General features: G+C 43.4%; 2 protein-coding genes across 3 annotated transcripts in view; both read left to right on the top strand.

The window, feature by feature from the left end:
• ccny (cyclin Y) overlaps positions 1-12,030 on the top strand; it is a 30,240-nt gene extending 18,210 nt beyond the window's left edge. The window contains exons 2-11 of one of the 2 annotated variants that reach the window (XM_010885633.5): positions 201-275; positions 2,773-2,807; positions 3,076-3,099; positions 3,710-3,807; positions 3,929-3,964; positions 4,494-4,551; positions 4,662-4,781; positions 5,935-6,101; positions 6,820-6,982; positions 8,442-12,030. In XM_010885633.5, coding sequence (XP_010883935.1) covers positions 201-275; positions 2,773-2,807; positions 3,076-3,099; positions 3,710-3,807; positions 3,929-3,964; positions 4,494-4,551; positions 4,662-4,781; positions 5,935-6,101; positions 6,820-6,982; positions 8,442-8,558 — 893 coding nt within the window. In that variant the 3' untranslated portion in view covers positions 8,559-12,030. The remainder of the gene's footprint in view (positions 1-200; positions 276-2,772; positions 2,808-3,075; positions 3,100-3,709; positions 3,808-3,928; positions 3,965-4,493; positions 4,552-4,661; positions 4,782-5,934; positions 6,102-6,819; positions 6,983-8,441) is intronic. The other variant, XM_010885634.5, reaches the window with a different exon arrangement.
• A 6,496-nt stretch (positions 12,031-18,526) lies between these two features.
• Positions 18,527-20,317, top strand: LOC105019442 (gap junction delta-4 protein). Its single transcript, XM_020041771.2, has one exon. The coding sequence runs from the start codon at positions 18,881-18,883 to the stop codon at positions 20,039-20,041; it is 1,161 nt and encodes a 386-aa protein (XP_019897330.2). The 5' UTR covers positions 18,527-18,880; the 3' UTR covers positions 20,042-20,317.
• The last annotated feature ends 1,227 nt before the right edge of the window (positions 20,318-21,544 follow it).

Consider the following 21,544-nt stretch of genomic DNA (forward strand, 5'->3'; position numbering starts at 1 on the left):
CTGTCTGTTAAGTGAAGTAAATGTACATTTCTGTCTGTCCACTTTGCCTATTTCTCATCAGCATTTATTGTGTTCTGTTCATATCCGATTGCTACCTCGTTGTGGGTTTGTTTGCTGACTGGATCGATACGATAGAATCGTGAAGCACAGTGCTCCCAACACTAAACCCCACAACTGATGACTGTTTCCTTCTTCCTCAGATCCGAACCTGGAGTACAACCCTTCAGACCATCCTAGGGCCAGCACTATATTCTTCAGCAAATCTCAGACCGATGGTGAGAGCTGTTTCTTTCTCTCTCTCTCCCCCCCCCTCATCCCCGTCTCACTACCGCCGCACCTTTGTCACTACCTCCGCACCTTTGTCACTACCTCCGCACCTTTGTCATGGAGCCTTTTCATAAAAACACTACAGTGTGAGAAGAAATCGCCTGAGGTAACACTATCCAGATATTATTCAAACTGCCACCACGGCTGGACACAACGGTCACTCTACAGCGATAACAGGTTCATCAAAGGAGGTTTCCATTGTCTCAGGCCATGCAGCATCAACGTTCAGCGGTGTTCAAGTGGTGTGTAGTCAACCCGGCATTTGATGCTGTAGCGAAACACTCTCTACTTGATTCTAAGTTGGTGAGGCAGTTTTTTTTTGTTGTTGTTACACAACAGTATACTGTAACGACTCCCTATTCCACCCACAGGGATTCATTTTGACCAGACCCCATAGTCCCAATGTAACATTAGGGAATTTACCTCACTGAGGCTGGGTTCCAATCAAAAACCATGTGATGTCATCTAGGAAGCAGCAATGAGACAGTGGAAACAACTGTGTTCTTGTCCCTTTTACGTTGCCAGTTGAATAAACATAGACAGCTTTCATTTTGTGTCCCCGCTAATAAAGGTACGTGGATTCCTATTCAGATGTGATTGGTGTTGTCGGCCTGTACAGTTGTCTTGACACGTGCACTTCTGACAGAAGATCGCAGTATGCCTTCACTGCAGATATTCACTATGTGATTTCCTCTGCTGTGCTCGGTTACACGTGAGCTTGCCGCTGCATGATATTTGTTCATACTGCTGGAACTGGTGTTTTAAGGGTGAGATGCTCATATCTGTGCCTTTAAGAAGCGAAAGCGGAGATCTCCATTCCACCTAGATGACTATTTGAAACTGTCAAAATGTGTTAAGCGCTATGACGTAAACACTTGCTACCGTGGATTATTTTAGAATGTGTGCAGCCATGGTTCCTCAGTGTGTCTGTGTGTGTCTGTGTGTGTCTGTGTGTGTCTGTGTGTGTCTGTGTGTGTCTGTGTGTGTCTGTGTGTGTCTGTGTGTTGAGCGTGCCTCGAGGTGTCAGATACTGTGTTGGCACTGTGCCTCTGTTTCTGTCCCGGCTTCCTTCAGTAGCACTCTTCTATGCTTCTATGTCTCTCTCCAACACGCGCACACACACGGTTTCTAACTGCCAGGCTACCTGCCACCCTCCAGCCCTGTCTGCCAATTTCAGCGGCTGCCATCCTGGGAGGGAACCAAGGCCCAATCTGTTGACATCAAAGCAGCATGTTTCGTGAAGTCATTACCATACTCCTGGACAGTATCTTCACAGTCTGAATGCCCCACAGGAATAGAAGGAGATGGATGAAAGGAAAGAGACAAGTGTAGCTACAGTTTCACGTCAGACGGCACAAAGATAAGACTTGCTGTAAGGGCTGAGCGTCTCATAGAAGCACGTTATGACATGGTGTCAATGGGGAAGCTGTAGTACGTTCTACAATGTTCGCCTGATTCTATATATTATTAGTATGTGTATATACTGTGTACATACAAAAGAAATGTACATGAAAAATGTAAATCATCTGGAATTCAGCAGAATATGAGGTACATTTTCTATGCTTCGCTGTGGTCAATTTGCAGTGTGTTACATATTTTTTTCCGTAATGATGTTCCACCCTGTGTGACCATCTGACAAAAATCACCCTGCGGCTGAATGGAGTTGCCTACTCCTGGTCTAGGGAAAAACAGAAAAGAATTACTTCAGTAATTATCTCTGTTTTCACGCATTTATGAGTGCCAAACATGATTAATATAAAGCCTTTTAGGAATTAAAATAATTTTGATTACCTCAGATATATTCACGTAGAACATTAGCATAAGTCCAATAAAAATGACAGAGTTGTAGGAGAGATTATTAGCAGGAATAAACCTTTAAGCAGCGTGATGAAGTTCCCACAAAGCTCCTACTGAAAAATGCTAAATTACATTTATCTAATCATGATATTTTCCTACAGATCACAAGACCTTTTATGATCAAAGTTGATTTGTCGTTATAAACGCAGCCAATATAACTCTTCCTTTATGTTCCTTTCATCATACTACACTCCCCAGGTCTGTACATGGTGCTGGACCACCTTGGGAAAGACTGCCCCCTGTCAGTCAGGGTGCCGTACTGCATCCTGTTTAGGACTCTATCAGGGTGTGGGGGTTAAATTCATAAAGCTCTGCTCTACCTTCTTAACATCATTATTGGCCAGGTAGCTTATGTATGTCCTATTTCACACGCATGGAGAACGGTTTCATAATTCACAGACACTATTGACATTAACCCAGAGAAATCACTTGAGGCAGACTTTTTCACCTTGTTGGCACGGTAGCATTTTGGTTACTCGCCCAACACTCCGCAGCGATATCGTGCATGCCTTATCCATGACGGACAGGAATGGGTGATCTGTTAACGGTGACGTCACTGACTGATTTCACCTTTCTCTTGATTTGCAGTGCGAGATAAACGGAAGAGCCTCTACATCAATCATGTGAGTATCAGCCCCAGAATGCCATTTTGAATATAACATATGAGACAGTTTGTTGGTTTTATTTCCACAGATGATAATGGTGATAATGTTGTTTTCTGGCATTTGCCTGGAAATATTATATGCTTTCGTACAGCAGCAATAAACCCAGAGGCTGAAGCTCTTCTCTACCATGCCTCTGTCAATTGTTCAACTGCAGATTGATTTATTAGGGCATATATACTTGTTCTTTTGTCGAAGAAGATTTTAACCAACTTTATTATTTTGCAAGTTATCACATATTTCGGAGAACAAGGTAAAGTACTATGCATTCTTGGCATTTGACTGTCTAAATGTAGATTTCCACATAGCCTGGATGTGCTTGCATTCCCAGCTCAGTGCCCGAAACGACGTGTATGTTTCCCAGCTCAGTGCCCGAAACGACGTGTATGTTTCCCAGCTCAGTGCCCGAAGCGACGTGTATGTTTCCCAGCTCAGTGCCCGAAGCGACGTGTATGTTTCCCAGCTCAATGCCCGAAGCGACGTGTATGTTTCCCAGCTCAATGCCCGAAGCGACGTGTATGTTTCCCAGCTCAGTGCCGAAGCGACGTGTATGTTTCTGTCTGTGTCACCTGTGCTATGCATGCTGAGTTCGATAACCTGCACTCGGTTGACGACATGTACTAGTAAAAGGGGTCAATGGCCTCATGTGTCCCCAAAGTGCCTCTAACTGAAATGCCATGTTAGTAGCTACTCTGTTAGTCTTTTAATGAAAGTTTTTAATGAACGCCGTTCCACTTGCGTTTGATCTGTCTGTCTGCGCATGTGTGCTCAATTTTATTTTGCTTGCCTGTGTGTGTGTGCGTGCATGCCTGTGCGTGTCCATTCGGACTGCTGATGTGACTGTAACATGCGTGTTCCCACAGCACGTGGCTCCGGTCAGACGAAAGTACAGCTCCTGTTCTACCATCTTCCTGGACGACAGCACAGTCAGTCAACCCAACCTCAAGTACACCATCAAGTGGTAATCCCTCAATCAGTCAGACTCAGCGGTGTTTGTCTGCATGTCTGTATGTAGCCAATGATGAATGGCTTTGTTGGGACTAAAAGGAGTGGATTTAAATTGTAATGTTTTGTCTCCACAGTGTAGCCCTGGCCATATACTATCACATAAAGAACCGGTAAGAATTGCCTTCGCCTAATACAGAACAGTGCTAAGAAGGAGGAATGGCTGTAATGCAGTGCTTGTCCATTTCATACAGTATATGTCAAACAACCAAACTTGTTCCATTAAAGTCACTGAGGATCATCACGCTCTGGCATCAATAATAAGAGAAGGGGGTTCCACACAAGTCAGCCCTTAACCACACTGACGGAACCCTGTAGTCTTTCTGGCACCTCTCCGAAATGTCTTTAAACAGCACTGCTTTGAGAAGGGCCTTAGAGTCCTAGTGAGAAGTAGCTCATTACACCTAGAATAGGGCATCATTTGGGATTCATGCCATGTTCCGTGGCCGGGCGGATCAATGTGTCACTCTAAGGGAGTCGAGCGGTCACCGAGGTTCTTCTCCCCCGTTGAGTACCGCCTCGTCCCCCTTTCCTGTTCAACACAGTCAAAGGCACAGTGAAGAAGCCTTCATTCTGGAAACTGCTGACTGGTTAGTCTCTGTGTTTCAGCAAGCTGCCTTTGTTATTTCTCTTCCATTCCAGAGACATCGATAGCAGAATGTTACTGGACATTTTTGATGAAAAGCTTCATCCACTTTCGGTAGGAATGTTTTGGCGCTGTGATTTCTTTATTATGTCTGTGTGATGTGTGTGTCCGTGTTCCCTTTGTTGTATTACTGAATAATGAGTCTCCTCGCCTGTTTTCAACAGAAATCAGAGATTCCTGCCGATTACGAAAAACACGACCCAGAGCAAAAACAGATTTATCGTTTTGTCAGGACACTGTTCAGCGCAGCCCAGCTGACTGCAGAGTGTGCTATCGTCACACTGGTGAGTGACATCGTCATCATCACAGGCTGCCACCCAAAACACAAACACACACACACACACACACACACACAGATGGGACTGATGGTTAGTAAAGTAATTTTACTGGCAAGAGATCTGATGGTTTCGGCCAATTCTATATAGAAACAGTTTGTGTATTCTGACACTCAGCTTGCTTCATTCATCCACTATTTCAGCTGGTGTCAGTACAGAGGTGGTCCTGTGTTTCAGATGAGTGCTAATCTGGGATCAGGCCCTCCCTGTCCTTTCAGCATCACCCATAATGAGGAATGAATCCTAGGTCAGAACTCATACCCAGACAATCTGTGAAACATGTATTTTGAATCTAAGGCTGTAGGCGAGAAATTAATCTGTGGAGAGAAAAACAGAGCACAGTCCTTGGAGATTGTTGGATAGGAAAAAAAACTGAAGTGTTGTTTTAGCAACCAGGACACACTGGTATACGCCTCTATATCCATCACCCACCTGCACACCAAACACTTCCAGTAGGAAGCAACTAAATGATGATCATTATGATGAAGAGAGGACAGAATAATGCAGTACAGCAAATGTTGCCTGGAGGCTCAATGCATTCTGTGATTCACATACATAATGGAGACTTAATGGATAACAATGTATATTTTATGAGAAAGTCCAGGGTAATGCATTTAATAAGGCTTTCATATGGTTTGTTGTTTTGACCTTAGTTTATTTGAATTATTCACAGAGTTCTTTTTTTGTTGTATTGAACTAAAGATGCAGGTTTTTCTACACACCAGGGCGGATTAGCATTTAGAAATGTATTTAACATCAGCCATTTTTAAGTTGCAATGCAAAGGCCAGGAAGAACATACATAAGGCCTCAGTATGTCTTGTATCATACATTGTACATAGTGTTTAGTGTGCATTGGTCAGAAATGTCTTTTTCTGGGTCTGGTTTCTCACTGGGCTTTAATGTTATCTGGGCCCTCAGTCAACACCCTTTTTACGTAGAGCATTTCTTCTAATATGAAACATCTCAATCTCATTGAAGATGTCTTGGTTGTGAACATTTTCGTTTTGATCTTTGGTTTAATCCAAAGTGAAAAAGTCTGCATTAATAGTGTCACATGTCCATTAATTTGATGTTCCTTTATAACATGTGTTTTTTGTGCAGGTCTATCTGGAGAGGCTGTTAACGTATGCAGAGATAGACATCTGCCCGGTGAACTGGAAGCGCATCGTCCTGGGAGCCATCCTGTTGGCCTCCAAGGTGTGGGACGACCAGGCTGTGTGGAACGTAGACTACTGCCAGATCCTCAAGGACATCACCGTGGAGGACATGTGAGATCAGCAATCAATCAGCATTTGCACATAGCCTCTGTTCCCACTTGACTAATGACTATTATTTTCAACTATTGCCTCTTAGATAATGAACCAAGGCCATAGGCCAATGAGGCATGTACATCCCTGCCCAGGATCAATCACGTATTGACGTTAATAAAAGGTGCTATATGACACCTCAAACGTGTTCCGACGACCAACCCTACTGATCTAACTTTGGACTACATTCCCCACTCCCCCGAAACCCTGGACCACAAAAAATTCTCTCCATCTTTCTCTGTGGAAACTAGGAGCAAGAGAGGAGGGGTTTTATTGGGTAGTACCCACAGCTTCATGGCTGGCTAAATTTAGCTTGACTGTTGCTGCACGAATTAGAATATGTGTAGGCGGAAAGAAAATCCTTATGGTTGGCATAGCAAAGCTCTTTAACCTTGTGATTCAAAGATGGGGGGGTTTGCCTGACTGACCAGGGGAAAGACTGCTGAGAAACAGTGTGCCTGGGGAAACGGATCGATGAAATGGATAAAAGTAAAGCTAAAACCACAGTTAATTGACCTAATACCTGGTTCATATCATTTGCCTGGTTCATCTCATTTCTAAAATCTTAGCACATACAAATTATAGTTTCCTCTCTTTGTTGTTTAGTTCTTCAAAATATGACAAAAGACTGTTGACGGTAATCATTTCTGTCTTTTTTCGTCTATCTCTTTGTATGAAGGAATGAGCTGGAGCGTCAGTTTCTGGAACTGCTGCAGTTCAACATCAACGTTCCGTCCAGTGTTTACGCCAAGTACTACTTTGACCTGCGTTCCATGGCTGAGGCGAACAACCTCAGCTTCCCTCTGGAGCCCCTGAGCAGAGACAAGGCTCAGAAACTGGAGGTGAGGACATCCAATACCGTCGCTGGTGCATTCTGGTCAGCTGTGGTGGAGATGATTCCTCGTTTGATACCGGTTCACACTACCGTTGCCAGCAGCTAATTGTTATTTGTAGGAGAACACTGTGCAGGGATTCTTCCTATATCCGTTTAGCCTGCACGACATCCCACAGTGACCCTTCAAGGGCATTTCTCCTTCCTCTTTCATCAAGCTATTAACTCTGGCTTGAGGATTCGCCGACACAATGGGAAGAAGTAGCCTGATAATTAGTGGGCTGTGGGAACAGTGTGCATCTAAAAGCAGGGGTGTTGTTGCTTGTGTGTTTGTATGAGATGGTGAACATGAGACCGCATTCACTGCCACGCAATTATCCCGGCAGCAGCACCAGAAACCCCCCCCCCCCCCTTCCATCCTCATTCCCACCATCCCCCTGCCTCTCTGCTGGGCAATTACGGCCTGAATCGAGCCCTAGTGGTAATGATGCTGGCTGAGGCGTTGTTTTGTGGCATTCTCTGTTCCCTCTCTGTGGAGTTCTGACACCGATGCTGATACTTTGATCTCTGAACTGGAACAGTTTAGCCTTGCCTTCACTATTGATCGAACTTGTTAAAGAGACACCGCCGAAGATGAAGAGGACTTAAGCTGGGTGTACACTACATGCTTTAAGCTCCCGATTTAGCACTTTCTGAGACGGCAGAAAGAGTCCTGTGGCGGCGCGTTTGTCGCCGATGCTGATTTTATGTGAACGTGTCAGAGTCACAATCTCTGGGCTGCTGTACTGATTGGGTGTTTGTGTGACATCCCAGACACCCTGAAGTTTTCAAACGTGTCTGATTTTTAAACAGCGCAAACACTGCACCCAATTAAACCTCTCTAAGGAAAAAGCTGGGAAATGACTGTAGCGCATCGCCCAGAATGTGTACAGATGGTGACGACTTTGGCGCGACCGATGACAAGTAGTGTGAAATCGCTCCACCTCTCAAGTTCACAAGCAACGTTATTAAATTCAAAATGCGTCGTCTAGATATTTCAACTCTCTCTGGCAAATGTGAATATCCGACTTAAGTTTGTTGCAGCGGCTGCTTTGAGCCAAGCTCATTAAAGCAATGTGAACCGTATAATGAAGTCATTGTTTTCGCGAGACCACTGCCTGGTACAGAGAATCCTCACAACCATCTAAGCAAAGAACCTTTTATCATGTGGCCCCCATCTGCGCCACATCCTATAGTGTAGCGTAACATACCGCCATGTTGGCAAGACAAAGAAATAGATGCTCAGTGATGTAAGGATTTTGAAAGTTGTGTAGTGTTCATTTAGAATTACCTGATCTTGTCCTGTTTTTGAGTAACAACGAAACATCCCTGTTATATGGCCTCCAGTGTGGTTTATGTAGCTTTTTTAAAGATACTTATTATAAGGCGAACATCATTTGTTTTCATGTTCTGTGCATTTCCTTCCTCAGGCCATCTCCCGGTTATGTGATGACAGCTATAAGGAGTTGAGGAAAGCGGCCAAGAAGCGTTCTGTGAGTGCAGACAATCTGACAGTGGTGCGATGGAATCCGGCCATCATATCCTAGCAACGGCGGAGAACGCCAAGGGTAGGACAGCCTCTTCCGCGATGGACAGGTGACGTCCCCGTGGGGGCACGCGTTAGGGCGTCAGAACTTCAGCGGACACTCCGGTGCTCGTCCTGTCGCGTCTGCGTGTTTGTCACGCAGAATGGACCATCTGGAACTTACCTGGATAGTTAGTTTCATCGTTGCTCTGATGGTCGATCTTTGTACTGTACATACAAGATTGCCCCCCCTGCTTGTAGGAAGTTGAACTGCAAACATATCCATGGCTAGGTGGGGAAGACGTTTACACTGGCTGAAGGTTGGTGACAAGACAGGAGAAGGTCCTAGAAGAATAACCTGATTTGACACATAACGGCATTCCGATAGCCTGTCTTTTATGTATACTTTGTACATTCCTTTGATTTTCTTTTCTTGGAAAAATTCCTCTTGAAGCACCAGTGAATTCCACAGGTCAATTTGTACACATTCCTGACATTTAAAAATGTCTAAAATGTCCTTTTGAGGTGGATAAAAGTTGGTGTTGATGTCACTGTTTGATTTGCAAAGAAATCAAACTGCCAAGTAACAAACCTCAATGGTTATTTTCACCCTGAAAAGAGTTACAACTTTTATTTAATTTTTTTACCCACATTTACATAGGGACTTAAAGGAATAGTGTAGGGAGAGGTTATACAGTAAAGAAAGAAGGACACAGATATTTGAAAAAAAAGGAATAGTGAAGGGAGAGGTTATACAGTAAAGAAGGAAGGACACAGATATTTGAAGACTTGTAATACAGTTGAGGGTGAATAATGATCTCCAAGGATGTCAATCATTTCATTTCAACTCTAGCTATAGCAATTTGCTCTTGAGTGCTAAGTATCTTAGACTTTCCCACGTGAGTGTCTCTATTCTTCAAGGCAATGTGTTACAGTCTGCATCCTCAATGACACACTTCCAATAGGTTGCCATTTGGAATGCAGGTCAGACATTCCAGTGAACGTTCTGAGATGTGCATGCACACTCCATGTCCATGTGTCACCGCACTGCATGTAAGGCCTGGAACAACATGGAGGAATGACTGTCAATGACAAGCACTTGAATAGAGAGTAGAAAAGCATATATCAAGAACAGCTGGAAGTGTAAGAAAAAATTTAAGTTTGAACCATTTTTCTGGAATCACTGTTCTAAACTGTGGTGCCTGTAACACACTAGCTTAATATTACAAACATTTCCTTTTTTAATGTTTTGTTTCTTGAAGGTTCATTTTATCTTTGAATTACAGCTCTTCCAACTTGTAAAGAAACAGCACAAACATAGTTTGTAATAAAAGCCACTTTGCAAGTTTCTTCAATATATTGGATATGTATTTCTAAAAAACAAATACAACTGTGTATAAAGTGTGTTTATACAAACACTGTTCACAAAAGCATTAAAATCTTAGAAAATACGCATATTTAGAAAAAGTATGGATTTTGTAATGTATTTTAGATGTTGTACAGAGAGAGAATTATGTTGAAATATGTATAAATACATAATCAGTAGAAGGATGAATGGAGATCGTCATTGTTATATCAGATATGAGAGTTTAGAACTATGGAATATATGGAAGTTGAAAGTTGGAGTAAAGTGATCAATGAAATGCAGGCCTTGGGGGATAGAAAGATGCTGTCATTGCCGCCCAGTTAAACTCACCTAATGTATATTCGTCAAGTCTGTGATGGTCCAATTTGGATATATTGAGTTGGTTTTGCTTTATAACATTAAGAATTTGTTCTTTTCAGATTTAGAGAAAGCAACTGCTATATGCTACCTCCTGTTTGTATGAGCTGTTAGCATACAGAGATTAGTGGTGAAAGTCGGTTCTTTTTGCTGTAATACAGTTGAATGGTGAGATGACATGCACATAATAGGATTGACATTCATACAAGGAGTTTTACCTCAACATAGTGTGTAAAATGCATATAAATAAGAGCCTGAATGTAGTCTTTTTTTGCTGGCGGTAAACAGGATTTGAACCTATCAATGGGATCTTTCCCCCATGCGTTTCCATGACATTTCAATTGTTTTGGTCAAGTTCCTTTGCCTCTACCAAATTCATTAACTGGAATAGTAAAAATCTACAGTAGAAAAGCAATATTTGTCTGGGGTTTTCCTATCATGTACCATCAAATTCGCATAGGTCACATAAACTAAAATAATGTAGGGGACTGTGTTGTTGCCACCCTATCAAAATGAGACCATTAATACCTTCTTTTTTCTGTTACATTAATTATGGTTGAAATTCTACATGGTTTTATGATTTCCCTGTTGCCAAATCAGGTGTGTGAAACATTCCTTAGTTTTGAAATTAGTTTAACATTTAGTTTATGGAAACTGTGTTTTCCCCATTTAAGCATTCTATTCAAAAGATTTCAGTTTCTTAAGAAGCAATTTCATGAGATGGTTTATGGTCATATTAGGTAACTCTGTGGTTCCAAACTTTCATCAGGACCAACCATGGGTGAATGTATTACATTCATATGTAAAAAGGGATGGAGTTGTACCAAAGTATCAAATATTGAAAGATGATCCTTTGAATATGTTGCTGTAATGAAATAGTCCCCCTGTTGCGCATGCTCTGAATGGTATAAGAACTATGAAACAGAACTGTTAAGATTAGTAGAGACTTTGAAACAAAACTGTCAAAATGATTTAGGAACCCTGAAAATAATTTGATCATCGGAATGGGGTCACAATGAAAGAGGGACCCAAATGGAATTTGTGTGTGAGGGCACATATAAAGACTAGAAGGCGAGGGAATGAGTAGAGGGAGAACCAGGGGTTGTTGTGATGAAACAGTGGAGGCGTTCTTAGATTGTATATCGTATTTATTGTATGTGTGCGCATACAGTCTGGTATTGATTTGTAAAAACCTAAAGTGAACTAATGCCCTATGGGCCGGGCCTGTGGTATAATAGGCTAGGGACTGGTGTTAAGGCCTTGGGCACTAAACTCTACCTCTACATAGAGTTTTTACTACTTCTATCATGTTCTCTCTCTTCTCTGCCAATTTTAGGATTTACAAATTCAACTTTCAAGTCTCTTGATGATTTCCTGTGCTAATGTGAGAAACTGCTGTAATTGTGAACTTTTTTTTTTTTACATTTTGTTTATTTCCATGATTCTGTTGTTGTTCATTTTCCTCAGTGGTTCTGTTCTCAGTTTGCCAAACGCAGATGATCTTTATCTTTTTGGGTACTACCCTCTTACGGTAGTGGATTGTAGCCTACGTTCTATTTAGTAAAGTGATCACAGTACCAAGAACCCTTAGGAACTGGATGATAATTAAGACGCATGCAGTCTCTGTCTGTCTCTGGTTCTCTTGGATTACATTTTATATATTTTAAATGTTCTAGGATTTTATTTTATTTTCACTAATACTTCCAATTCAGAAGCAATGTTTAAAAACCTGCACAAGAAATAAACTTTTAAACCTTGCAATAACAAACAACTACGGTGGATTCACTTTACTTAGTGGTGAAAATGTAGAATTCTTATAGCCTTTCTATCAATGACAACGTTAACCAGCCCTTATGTTTGCTGAAGTTTCAAGGTTTGTCATGCACCGAACAACACAGCGTCATCCTGTACAATGAAATTCGTATGACTTTGTACCCGACAAACTACGTCGTTAGAGAAGAATTAAGAAGAAAATTTGCACACAGCTTTAAATATATCAAGAGGATAATGCAATCATATACATAACACTACATAGCAGCAGTTTAAAAAGAGTACTGTAGATATTGGTAGTAGTATCCATTATTGTAAGTATGGCAGTACTATACATTGAAAAAGAAATGTAAACTAGCATCAAGTTTTAATATTCTAAAGTCCATTAAAGTACCTCAATGGGCATCAGAGTATTTGGAATGTTCGTGTGTGATCATGGATCAGTGTTATGATTGAGGAGCCTTATGGTCTGAGGGAATAAACTGTTTTTGAGTCTATAAGTGCGTGTTCCGATGCTCCAGTAGCGTCTACCAGACGGCAGCAGTGTGAATAGGCCATAGCCTGGGTGGCTGTGATCTTTGATGTCCCTTGGTATTGTGTATGGTAGATGCCTTGCACGGAGGGCAGATTGCAGCCGATGATGCGCTCCACAGACTTTACCACCCTCTGGAGGGACTTGCTGTGTGCAGCGGAGCAGCTGCTGTACATGGCAGAAATGCAGCCTGAGAGCATGCTTTTAATGGTACACCTGTAGAAGTTGGTGAGAAAACTGGTTTCGTATTCAATTGGTGTCCTTTCAGGTACATGGTATGGCAGGGGTCTGCACTAGGCAAGTGCCCCCCCAAAAAAACAAAAAAAAAACATGTTTTGGGTTCAAATGAATATAGTTGGGAAGGTCAAATATGACAAAAATAAATGAATGAAAAAAGGATTGTGTCTCATAGTAATCAAGCTATAAAACTATTTCCAAATGCAATGTATTTTGGACCTTAGTTGTGTTAATTTCGCATTTGCAAAATTATAAACATGTTCCAGCTCACTGACCATCCACTCTGACAAAAAAACTGCCTGGGGCCTAGTTTGGGGTCCTCCCCCTCACTGGGGTACAGTCTCAATGTTAATGTTGTCTACTATAAAGGACCGGGCCGGGGTCAGTGTTGTCTACTATAAAGGACGGGGTATTAAGGACCGGGCCAGGGTCAGTGTTGTCTACTACTTGTAAGCAAAATATGAATGTTAAATTAAATTAGCTAGCTGCTACGGAATATATCATGATATTTACAGTGGGGCAAAAAAGTATTTAGTCGGCCACCAATTGTGCAAGTTCTCCCACTTAAAAAGATGAGAGGACTGTACTTTTCATCATAGGTACACTTCAACTATGAGAGACAAAATGAGAAAGAAAAATCCAGGAAATCACATTGTAGGATTTTTAATGAATTTATTGGTAATAAGTATTTGGTCAATAACAAAAGTTAATCTCAATACTTTGTTATATACCCTTTGTTGGCAATGACAGAGGTCAAGCGTTTTCTGTAAGACTTCACAAGGTTTTCACACACTGTTGCTGGTATTTTGGTTCATTCCTCCATGCAGATCTCCTCTAGAGCAGTGATGTTTTGGGGCTGTAGCTGGGCAACACGGACTTTCAACTCCCTCCAAAGATTTTCTATGGGGTTGAGATCTGGTGATTGGCTAGGCGACCCCAGGACCTTGAAATGCTTCTTACGAAGCCCACTCCTTTGTTGCCCGGGCGGTGTGTTTGGGATCATTGTCATGCTGAAAGACCCAGCCACGTTTCATCTTCAATGCCCTTGCTGATGGAAGGAGGTTTTCACTCAAAATCTTACGATACATGGCCCCATTCATTCTGTCTTTTACACGGATCAGTCGTCCTGGTCCCTTTACAGAAAAACAGCCCCAAAGCATGATGTTTCCACCCCCATGCTTCACAGTAGGTATGGTGTTCTTTGGATGCAACTCCGCATTCTTTCTCCTCCAAACATGACGAGTTGAGTTTTTACCAAAAAGTTCTGTTTTGGTTTCATCTGACATTCTCCCAATCCTCTTCTGGACCATCCAAATCCTCTCTAGCAAACCTCAGACGGGCCTGGACATGTACTGGCTTAAGCAGGGGGACACATCTGGCACTGCAGGATTTGAGTCCCTTGCGGCGTAGTGTGTTACTGATGGTAGCCTTTGTTACTTTGGTCCCAGCTCTCTGCAGGTCATTCACTAGGTCCCCCTGTGTGGTTCTGGGATTTTTGAGATCTTGATATCATTTTGACCCCACGGGGTGAGATCTTGCATGGAGCCCCGGATCGAGGGAGATTGTATGTCTTCCATTTTCTTATAATTGCTCCCACAGTTGATTTCTTCACACCCAGCTGCTTACCTATTGCAGATTCAGTCTTCCCAGCCTGGTGCAGGTCTACAGTTTCTGGTGTCCTTTGATAGCTCTTTGGTCTTGGCCATAGTGGAGTTTGGAGTGTGACTGTTTGAGTTTGTGGACAGGTGTCTTTTATACTGATAACAAGTTCAAACATGTGCCATTAATACAGGTTATGAGTGGAGGACAGAGGAGCCTCTTAAAGAAGTTACAGGTCTGTGAGAGCCAGAAATCTTGCTTGTTTGTAGGTGACCAAATACTTACTTAACAGAGGAATTTACCAATAAATTCATAAAACATCCTACAATATGATTTTCTGGATTTTCTTTTTCTCATTTTGTCTCATAGTTGAAGTGTACCTATGATGAAAATTACAGGCCTCTCTCATCTTTTTAAGTGGGAGAACTTGCACAATTGGTGGCTGAATAAATACTTTTTTGCCCCACTGTATATGCCATTCAAAGATCGTCACTCACAACATTCATACATGGATTTTCTGCAGTGCCAATTTCAAAAGATGGATGTTGAAGCCCTACTTTTCTACACATGATTACTGCCCACAATAAAGGTATGTAACAATTCTGTTGGGATGTTTTTTCTGATGGTTGTTTTTGGTTCAGTCATGAACAAACATGGAAAAGGCTTAAACACCAGGGAAACCCAGTGTTTACACTCACACAGACACATTGTCACTAAGGACCATGTGTTATCCCCCAAATGACCCCAGACTTACATTTCACATACTGAGTGTTAAGTGCTGTGATAGTGAATTGATTCTCTGCCGTGACATTTACTGAGGGAGTGCTGTAGGCTAATGATAAACAGAGGGTCACATCTCCTATGAGCAGGCAGAAGATTCACATGCTCACGTGCGCGCGCGCGCGCACACACACACACACACACACACACACACACACACACACACACACACACACACACACACACACACACACACACACACACACACACACAACCGAGTCACCAAACGGGGATCTCGATGCACAACAATCCACGAATACTGTGCCACCCAATGCATGTTGTGTATTGGCACGAGGGATTCATTAGTCAACCCTAAACCCAGTAACACATTTACTGCACGACAGTAAGCTCGAAAAAAGAACCAAACAATACAGTTCGTTCTTGGCAATGCCCACTACAAAGTTGACCCAATCCTTCTGCCTTTAGGGTGAATTCAGCGCTGACATTGTACAGCCTAAACCTTAACGTGTAAATTGAGTGGAGTCATTTAAGCATTCCCGATGAAGTCCATTCCCAGGTTTCATGAACACCCCTACGTACGCACAACACTTGTGCAAGGGCCTCTCACGTTCAGTCTAAATCCCCCTAGGTACTCACCGCACACCATAACTCAGGCCCTACAAAGCAGCCTCCACACTGAAACATTTTCACACAATTGCATGTTAATGACGGGAGGTCTTTATATCTGCTTACTGCCTGGCATCTGCCAATACTAACTCATTGTTAATCTCCGGTCCTTACGGGGGCAAGCCCAGTTGGCAGTCCATGTGTCCTGTAAAGATGTCCTTTTCTGAGGAGATACAAGGCTTTGTAACACCAAGGTCACCTTTCAGTGAATACGAATGTGGGACAAAGTCACCCTGGCAACTGTTAGATCATTTTAATCTGTTCTCTTGTTTATTAGGTAATTAAGCAATAAGGACCCATAGGATGTCATGTGTGGCCCAATATACCACAGCAAAGGGCTGGTTTCAGGCCACACCGCAATATGGAGTACTCAGATATAGCCCTTAGCCGTGGTGTATTAGCCATATTTCATAAACCAAAGAGGTGACTTATTGCTGTAATAATCCCAAAACCTAAAAAATTGGAACCGAAAGTCTGAGACAGCTTTTAGCAAATCAGAATTTACGGTTTGAAATTGTCAGTTTCTAATATCAAATTATATTTAAATACTCTTTTTTTTAACCCCAGGTTTGCAAACTGATGCTGGTCTGTAGAGGAATGCCAGCTGGTCTGTGGCATATCCTACAAATACATATTTTATTACATATGTGTCCTAAAAATGAGAATGAAATTGATTTATAGACCATGTTTTGGTTGTAAGGATAGCAGAAATTGTAATATCAAAGTGTTTCTAATGTTATAAGTACAAGCACTAAAACATTACAGTACAGTACAGTACAAATCTCTTCCCAGGCACAGTTTGATCATGATTCAACAGTCTTCATTCGACATTGTGTCCTGACAACATGACAACAAGAAAAATCAGTCACAATGGCCCCACATATGTACAGTATGAGGGGCGGTACATTTTGTTCGTAAAAATTATTATACATTTTTTGTAAAAATATTAAACCGTCGGTTTGTGTTAAACAAAAACATTTTAAGACAAATTTTAGATCATTCAATAGCCTGGAGCATTGTTTTATGTAAAAAATGAAAACATTTTATTAATATGCATACATCTCCCCCCACTAAAACTTCCTGAGGGATGTATTTTGGCCGGCCCTCTCCTATATCCTTGGTAGGGATATGGGACTTGCTTAAGAACTTAATACAGCAATTTAATGAGTAATCCTCTGGCTTTGTATTCTCCTGGAAGGACAACCAGCCAGGCACCAAAATATCTCAGCAATGCCCGGGCGGTGGACGTGGCCCTGTTACTGGTGGGTAAGAATAGCCCTTACAATGGGGCTAACTCTCAACACATCTACCGTCTTCACTTCTGTTGTCTGAGAACAGTTGTTGCTGGGACAGGGTGGACCGTGCAGACAGGGCAGGGCCTAAAGGCAGTCAGGCATAGTGGTGTTCAGCAGGGTTGTTGGCAGGGTGGACTCATACTCTGGAGGCCTCTGACTCCTGAGACTCAAGGATATTGGCTCATGGCCCTCCAAGGACATTCAGATTTCTACTAGGAGATTTTAGAAGAGAAATTCTTAAAGGAAAGAGATTTTATTGTCTGGCCAAGACTTTTCGCCAAGACTCTCGTTTCATAAAATGTAATTGGCTGGCTGCTTTTGATTCCAAATGAGGGATACTGTTATCCTACTTGGAGAGATTACGGTCAGATCTGAACGGGCATCCCTCTAGTTCCTTTTTCCTGATCACCTGGAGGTGACTTGGTTCTGTGGAACAAGTGTTTCTGTGACTTGGAGGCAGGTGTGTGTTCTGATAAATGAAAAGAGAAGACATAGGCTTCATTGTCATCATCCTCCACTAACATGGGGAGACAAAGTGTCTCGGAGGTGGTCTTCATCTCTTTAAACCACAACATAACACTAGTAGGTGAGTACCTTGATGACCTTTGACTTGAAGAATCCACCCTTAGTAAAACTGGCACATTCTCTCTCACCATTGACAACACTGTAGTTTCTCCTTCCCCCTGTGCTCGCAACCTTGGGGTCATCCTTGACTCCACCCTCTGTTTCGAGCAACACATTAAACATACTGTCAAATCATCTTTCTTTCATCTTCGTAACATTGCAAAACTCAAATCCTCCCTCCCCCCACCTGCAGCTGAAACTCTGATTCATGCATTCATCTCCTCCCGTCTTGACTATTGTAACTCCCTCTTGTCCGGCATCAACTCCTCATACCTCCATAAGCTCCAAATGGTTCAAAACTCTGCTGCGAGGCTTCTTACTCATTCAAAGTCCTGGCAGCACATCACCCCCATCCTCTGTGAGCTTCACTGGCTCCCTGTCAAACAGCGCATTGAATACAAAATACTCCTCCTGACTTACAAAGCCCTCCACAAACTTGCTCCCCCCTACCTCTCGGACCTTCTTCAACACTATCAACCTTCACGCTCACTCCGCTCTTGTACAGCAGGCCACCTCATCATCCCCAGATCCAAGCTACGGAGCTTTGGTGATAGGGCATTTTCCAGGGTTGCTCCCCGGCTCTGGAACTCACTGCCACAATCCATCCTTGACTCTGACTCTCTTAACACCTTCCGACTACGCCTTAAGCCATTTCTGTTTAAACAAGCCTTCCCATAGCCCCTTTGTTGTTGTATATTTTATTTCTCAGTGTTCTTTGTTTTGCTTGTTTTTGTAAAGCGTCTTTGGGTCATTGAAAAGCGCTATATAAATCCCATGTATTATTATTATTATTATTATTGAAGACGCATATACTGTAATTTGTTCCATGTCAATTTTACTTCCTAATAAATAAAAAAACATGGAGCAGAATGAAGACTATACTGTGTAATCAGGAGTAATTGGGTTTTATAATTACAGTTTCAGGATAACCAAAACATTTGACTTCTGTTTTTTGAAAATATTTTTTTTCATGCAAGACAGAGGAGAGCATTAGCTAAAACAGTAGGTTGGACTCAAACCCATGCTGAAATTTTTCAAAACAATTATAAAACATTTGTAATACTGATTACAATTCAAACGGCGTTACTCCATGTGAATATGTCCTACATCCTTTACTTCCCTTTTACTGTCTTCCAGGGAAGATCTGGCTGATCGTCATGATCTCACTGAGGGTCTTGGTGCTGCTGTTTGCTGGGTACCCTCTGTACCAGGACGAGCAGGAGCGTTTTGTCTGCAACACAATCCAGCCTGGCTGTGCCAACGTCTGCTACGACATCTTCGCTCCCGTCTCTCTGTTCCGGTTCTATCTGGTTCAGCTCGTCCTCCTCTGCCTCCCGTTCTCCGTCTTCGTTGCCTATGTCGTCCACGAGGTGACGACGCACCTCGCTATCGATACTACTCACAACTCAGTCGGGGCTGGACTGCTCTACCGTGAGTCGTTCAGGAAGACGACCCTGACCGCGACCTCTCTCGAGCCGGAGCTCGGCGATACTCAGCGTTTTACGGGATCGTACGTTCTGCACCTGTTGCTCAGGATCCTGCTGGAGGCCGGGTTTGCCGCGGCCCACTACTACCTGTTTGGGTTCTACATCCCCAGGAGGTTCCTGTGTCAGCAGTCACCCTGCACAACCCAGGTAGACTGCTACATCTCGAGACCCACGGAGAAGACCGTCATGCTGAACTTCATGTTTGGGGCGGGTGCCGTGTCGTCACTACTCAACGTGGCAGACCTCATTTGCGCCATCAAGAGCGCGGCGAGAAAGAAGACCAAAGAAAACCTGCTGGAGGACAAGGCGTACAAAGAGGAGCAGTACTGTCTGTCGCCCAGCGGGGGGAGCACATGCATGGAGGCCAACCTCCCTCTACTCCCCCGGGTCCTGGGGGCGGAACCTGGATCCTTCCGCAAGAGAGACGTTAGTAAGCCCAATGTTGTGGGCCGCCCGGGGGACGGACGGAGCCCTTTGACCCCTTGCTGTGACTCTAGTTTCTCCCCGGGGCCTCCGGGCTTCAACGTTAATGACGGAAACCTCTATCACGCGCCGCTGGAGGAGGGACAAGACGGGGAAGGTAGCGAGGTGGCTCTGTGCCCTCCGGAGCCCCCGGGGACACCCAGGTCCATACTGGTTAACAAACGCAACCGCCTCAAGCCGCCCCCGCCACCCCCCCGACGGGTCCTGTGCTCCCTCGATGCGGCCGCCGCTTCACGAGCATCAGTGTGCACCAGAAAAGTGGGCCAATACACCGTGGTGGAGATGACAGCCTCAGACCAGCAGTCCAACACCGAGGAGAGCCAAGATAAGAGGTCTGAGTGGGTATGACGGGACCGGGTTGACCACAGGGCTGGAGCTCTCCGGGGACACATTTCTGTATTTCCAGATGGAAAGTTCCGGATCAAGCCCACCTGTCTCTGAGGTGGTGTCGTGGACGGCTGTGGAGAGTTATTCTTGTGTGCCTAACACAGAAGCAACTGTAACAGGAGTGAAATACTACACAGTGCTGTAACACTTCCAAGTTCATTCTTATTCTGAGGCAGCAGTTTCACACCAGGATAGTTAAATGACATGTGATTCTGTCACTCACGTATTAGACAACATGCCGAGTGTTTAGCCAAATGGTTATTAGACATCATAGGGCAGGCTACTACATTTAGCCGCCGGAGCATATTGTGTCGGGTGCGGGGGGGGGGGCGGGGGGGGCTGAAGATAAAAAGTATTAATACAATATTTGTACACCGTAAACAGACCACAACCCGGGCCCAAAACAGATTTTATAACTGTGATTGCTTCTACATTAATGTTCAACTGAAGTCTGTACAGGGTTGGTTTTGGCCCTTTTACACAGGATCATCAGCACCTATTGTATGAAGTGGATGTGGTGTCACTTTAGGAATGATGTAGATGGAAGATAACTTAGTCAGGCATACTGTCTTTCTGCCAGGGGCAAGCTGCTTCAGCAACTGGAACTATAGCCAAGTGTCCTTCAGTGAAGCCCCACCTTCAGTAAAAAGCTATAATTGTTCAGCACACCTGTTCTCTCTGTTTGTGTAATCTCTCCTCTCACTGCCAGTAAACAAAGACATGCCTTGACCCGTCCTGGCCCTGCCCCTAGTCATAGGCCAAAAGTCAAAAATCACTGAAGGGATGGGTCGGACATTGTTCTAGGGTCAGGGAGGTTAAGGTGGATGTGTGAATGCTCTCCAGAAGACAATGTTGTGTTTTGATGCCTTAATGGACATGAAGTCAGGTGGTCAGGTTGACTTAGATAGTAACCCTGTAAGGTTTCACGCCTTTGAGCCTTGGAGTACAATAGGGGAGAATATACCAAACCTCGGATCAAATGTTTGACAACATTTCAAAAACATTATCCATGTTTGATTGAGCTTTCCTGGGATTATGGAATCAATAAAATCATGAGAAGAATTAAAACAACCTAGCCCTACCTCACAGATACCAGGCAGAGGGGAACAAATGCTCAAAGGATTTGATTTTGTGTAATAATTGTACATACTTCCCTCAGATATGAAGGACAGGCATTTGGCCCTCAGGACGGCATGGGAACCCTAAGCAATTACTGCCATGGTCAGGATCTGTATTTAGCTAGATGGCTTGTCACTTGTCAAGGCCTCAGTGGGCTTTGGAGTAGGAGCTTCAGACAGTATCTGCAAATAGAGCGACGTGACGCAGGGTGCAACTGGACACTACTAAGGACTACGTCCCAAATGGCACACCGTTCCCTACATAGTCCACTACATTTGACCAGACCCTGAAGCCAACCCCACCAAAGCATCAAACCTAGCCTTCTTTAACCCTTCTGTGAGAAAC

This window comes from Esox lucius, chromosome 21, assembly GCF_011004845.1.
Source record: "Esox lucius isolate fEsoLuc1 chromosome 21, fEsoLuc1.pri, whole genome shotgun sequence".
Lineage (NCBI taxonomy): Eukaryota > Metazoa > Chordata > Actinopteri > Esociformes > Esocidae > Esox > Esox lucius.

Coding starts and splice junctions, on each gene's coding strand:
- LOC105019442 (XM_020041771.2), top strand. CDS start 18,881: ATGATCTCACTGAGGGTCTTGGTGCTGCTGTTTGCTGGGTACCCTCTG.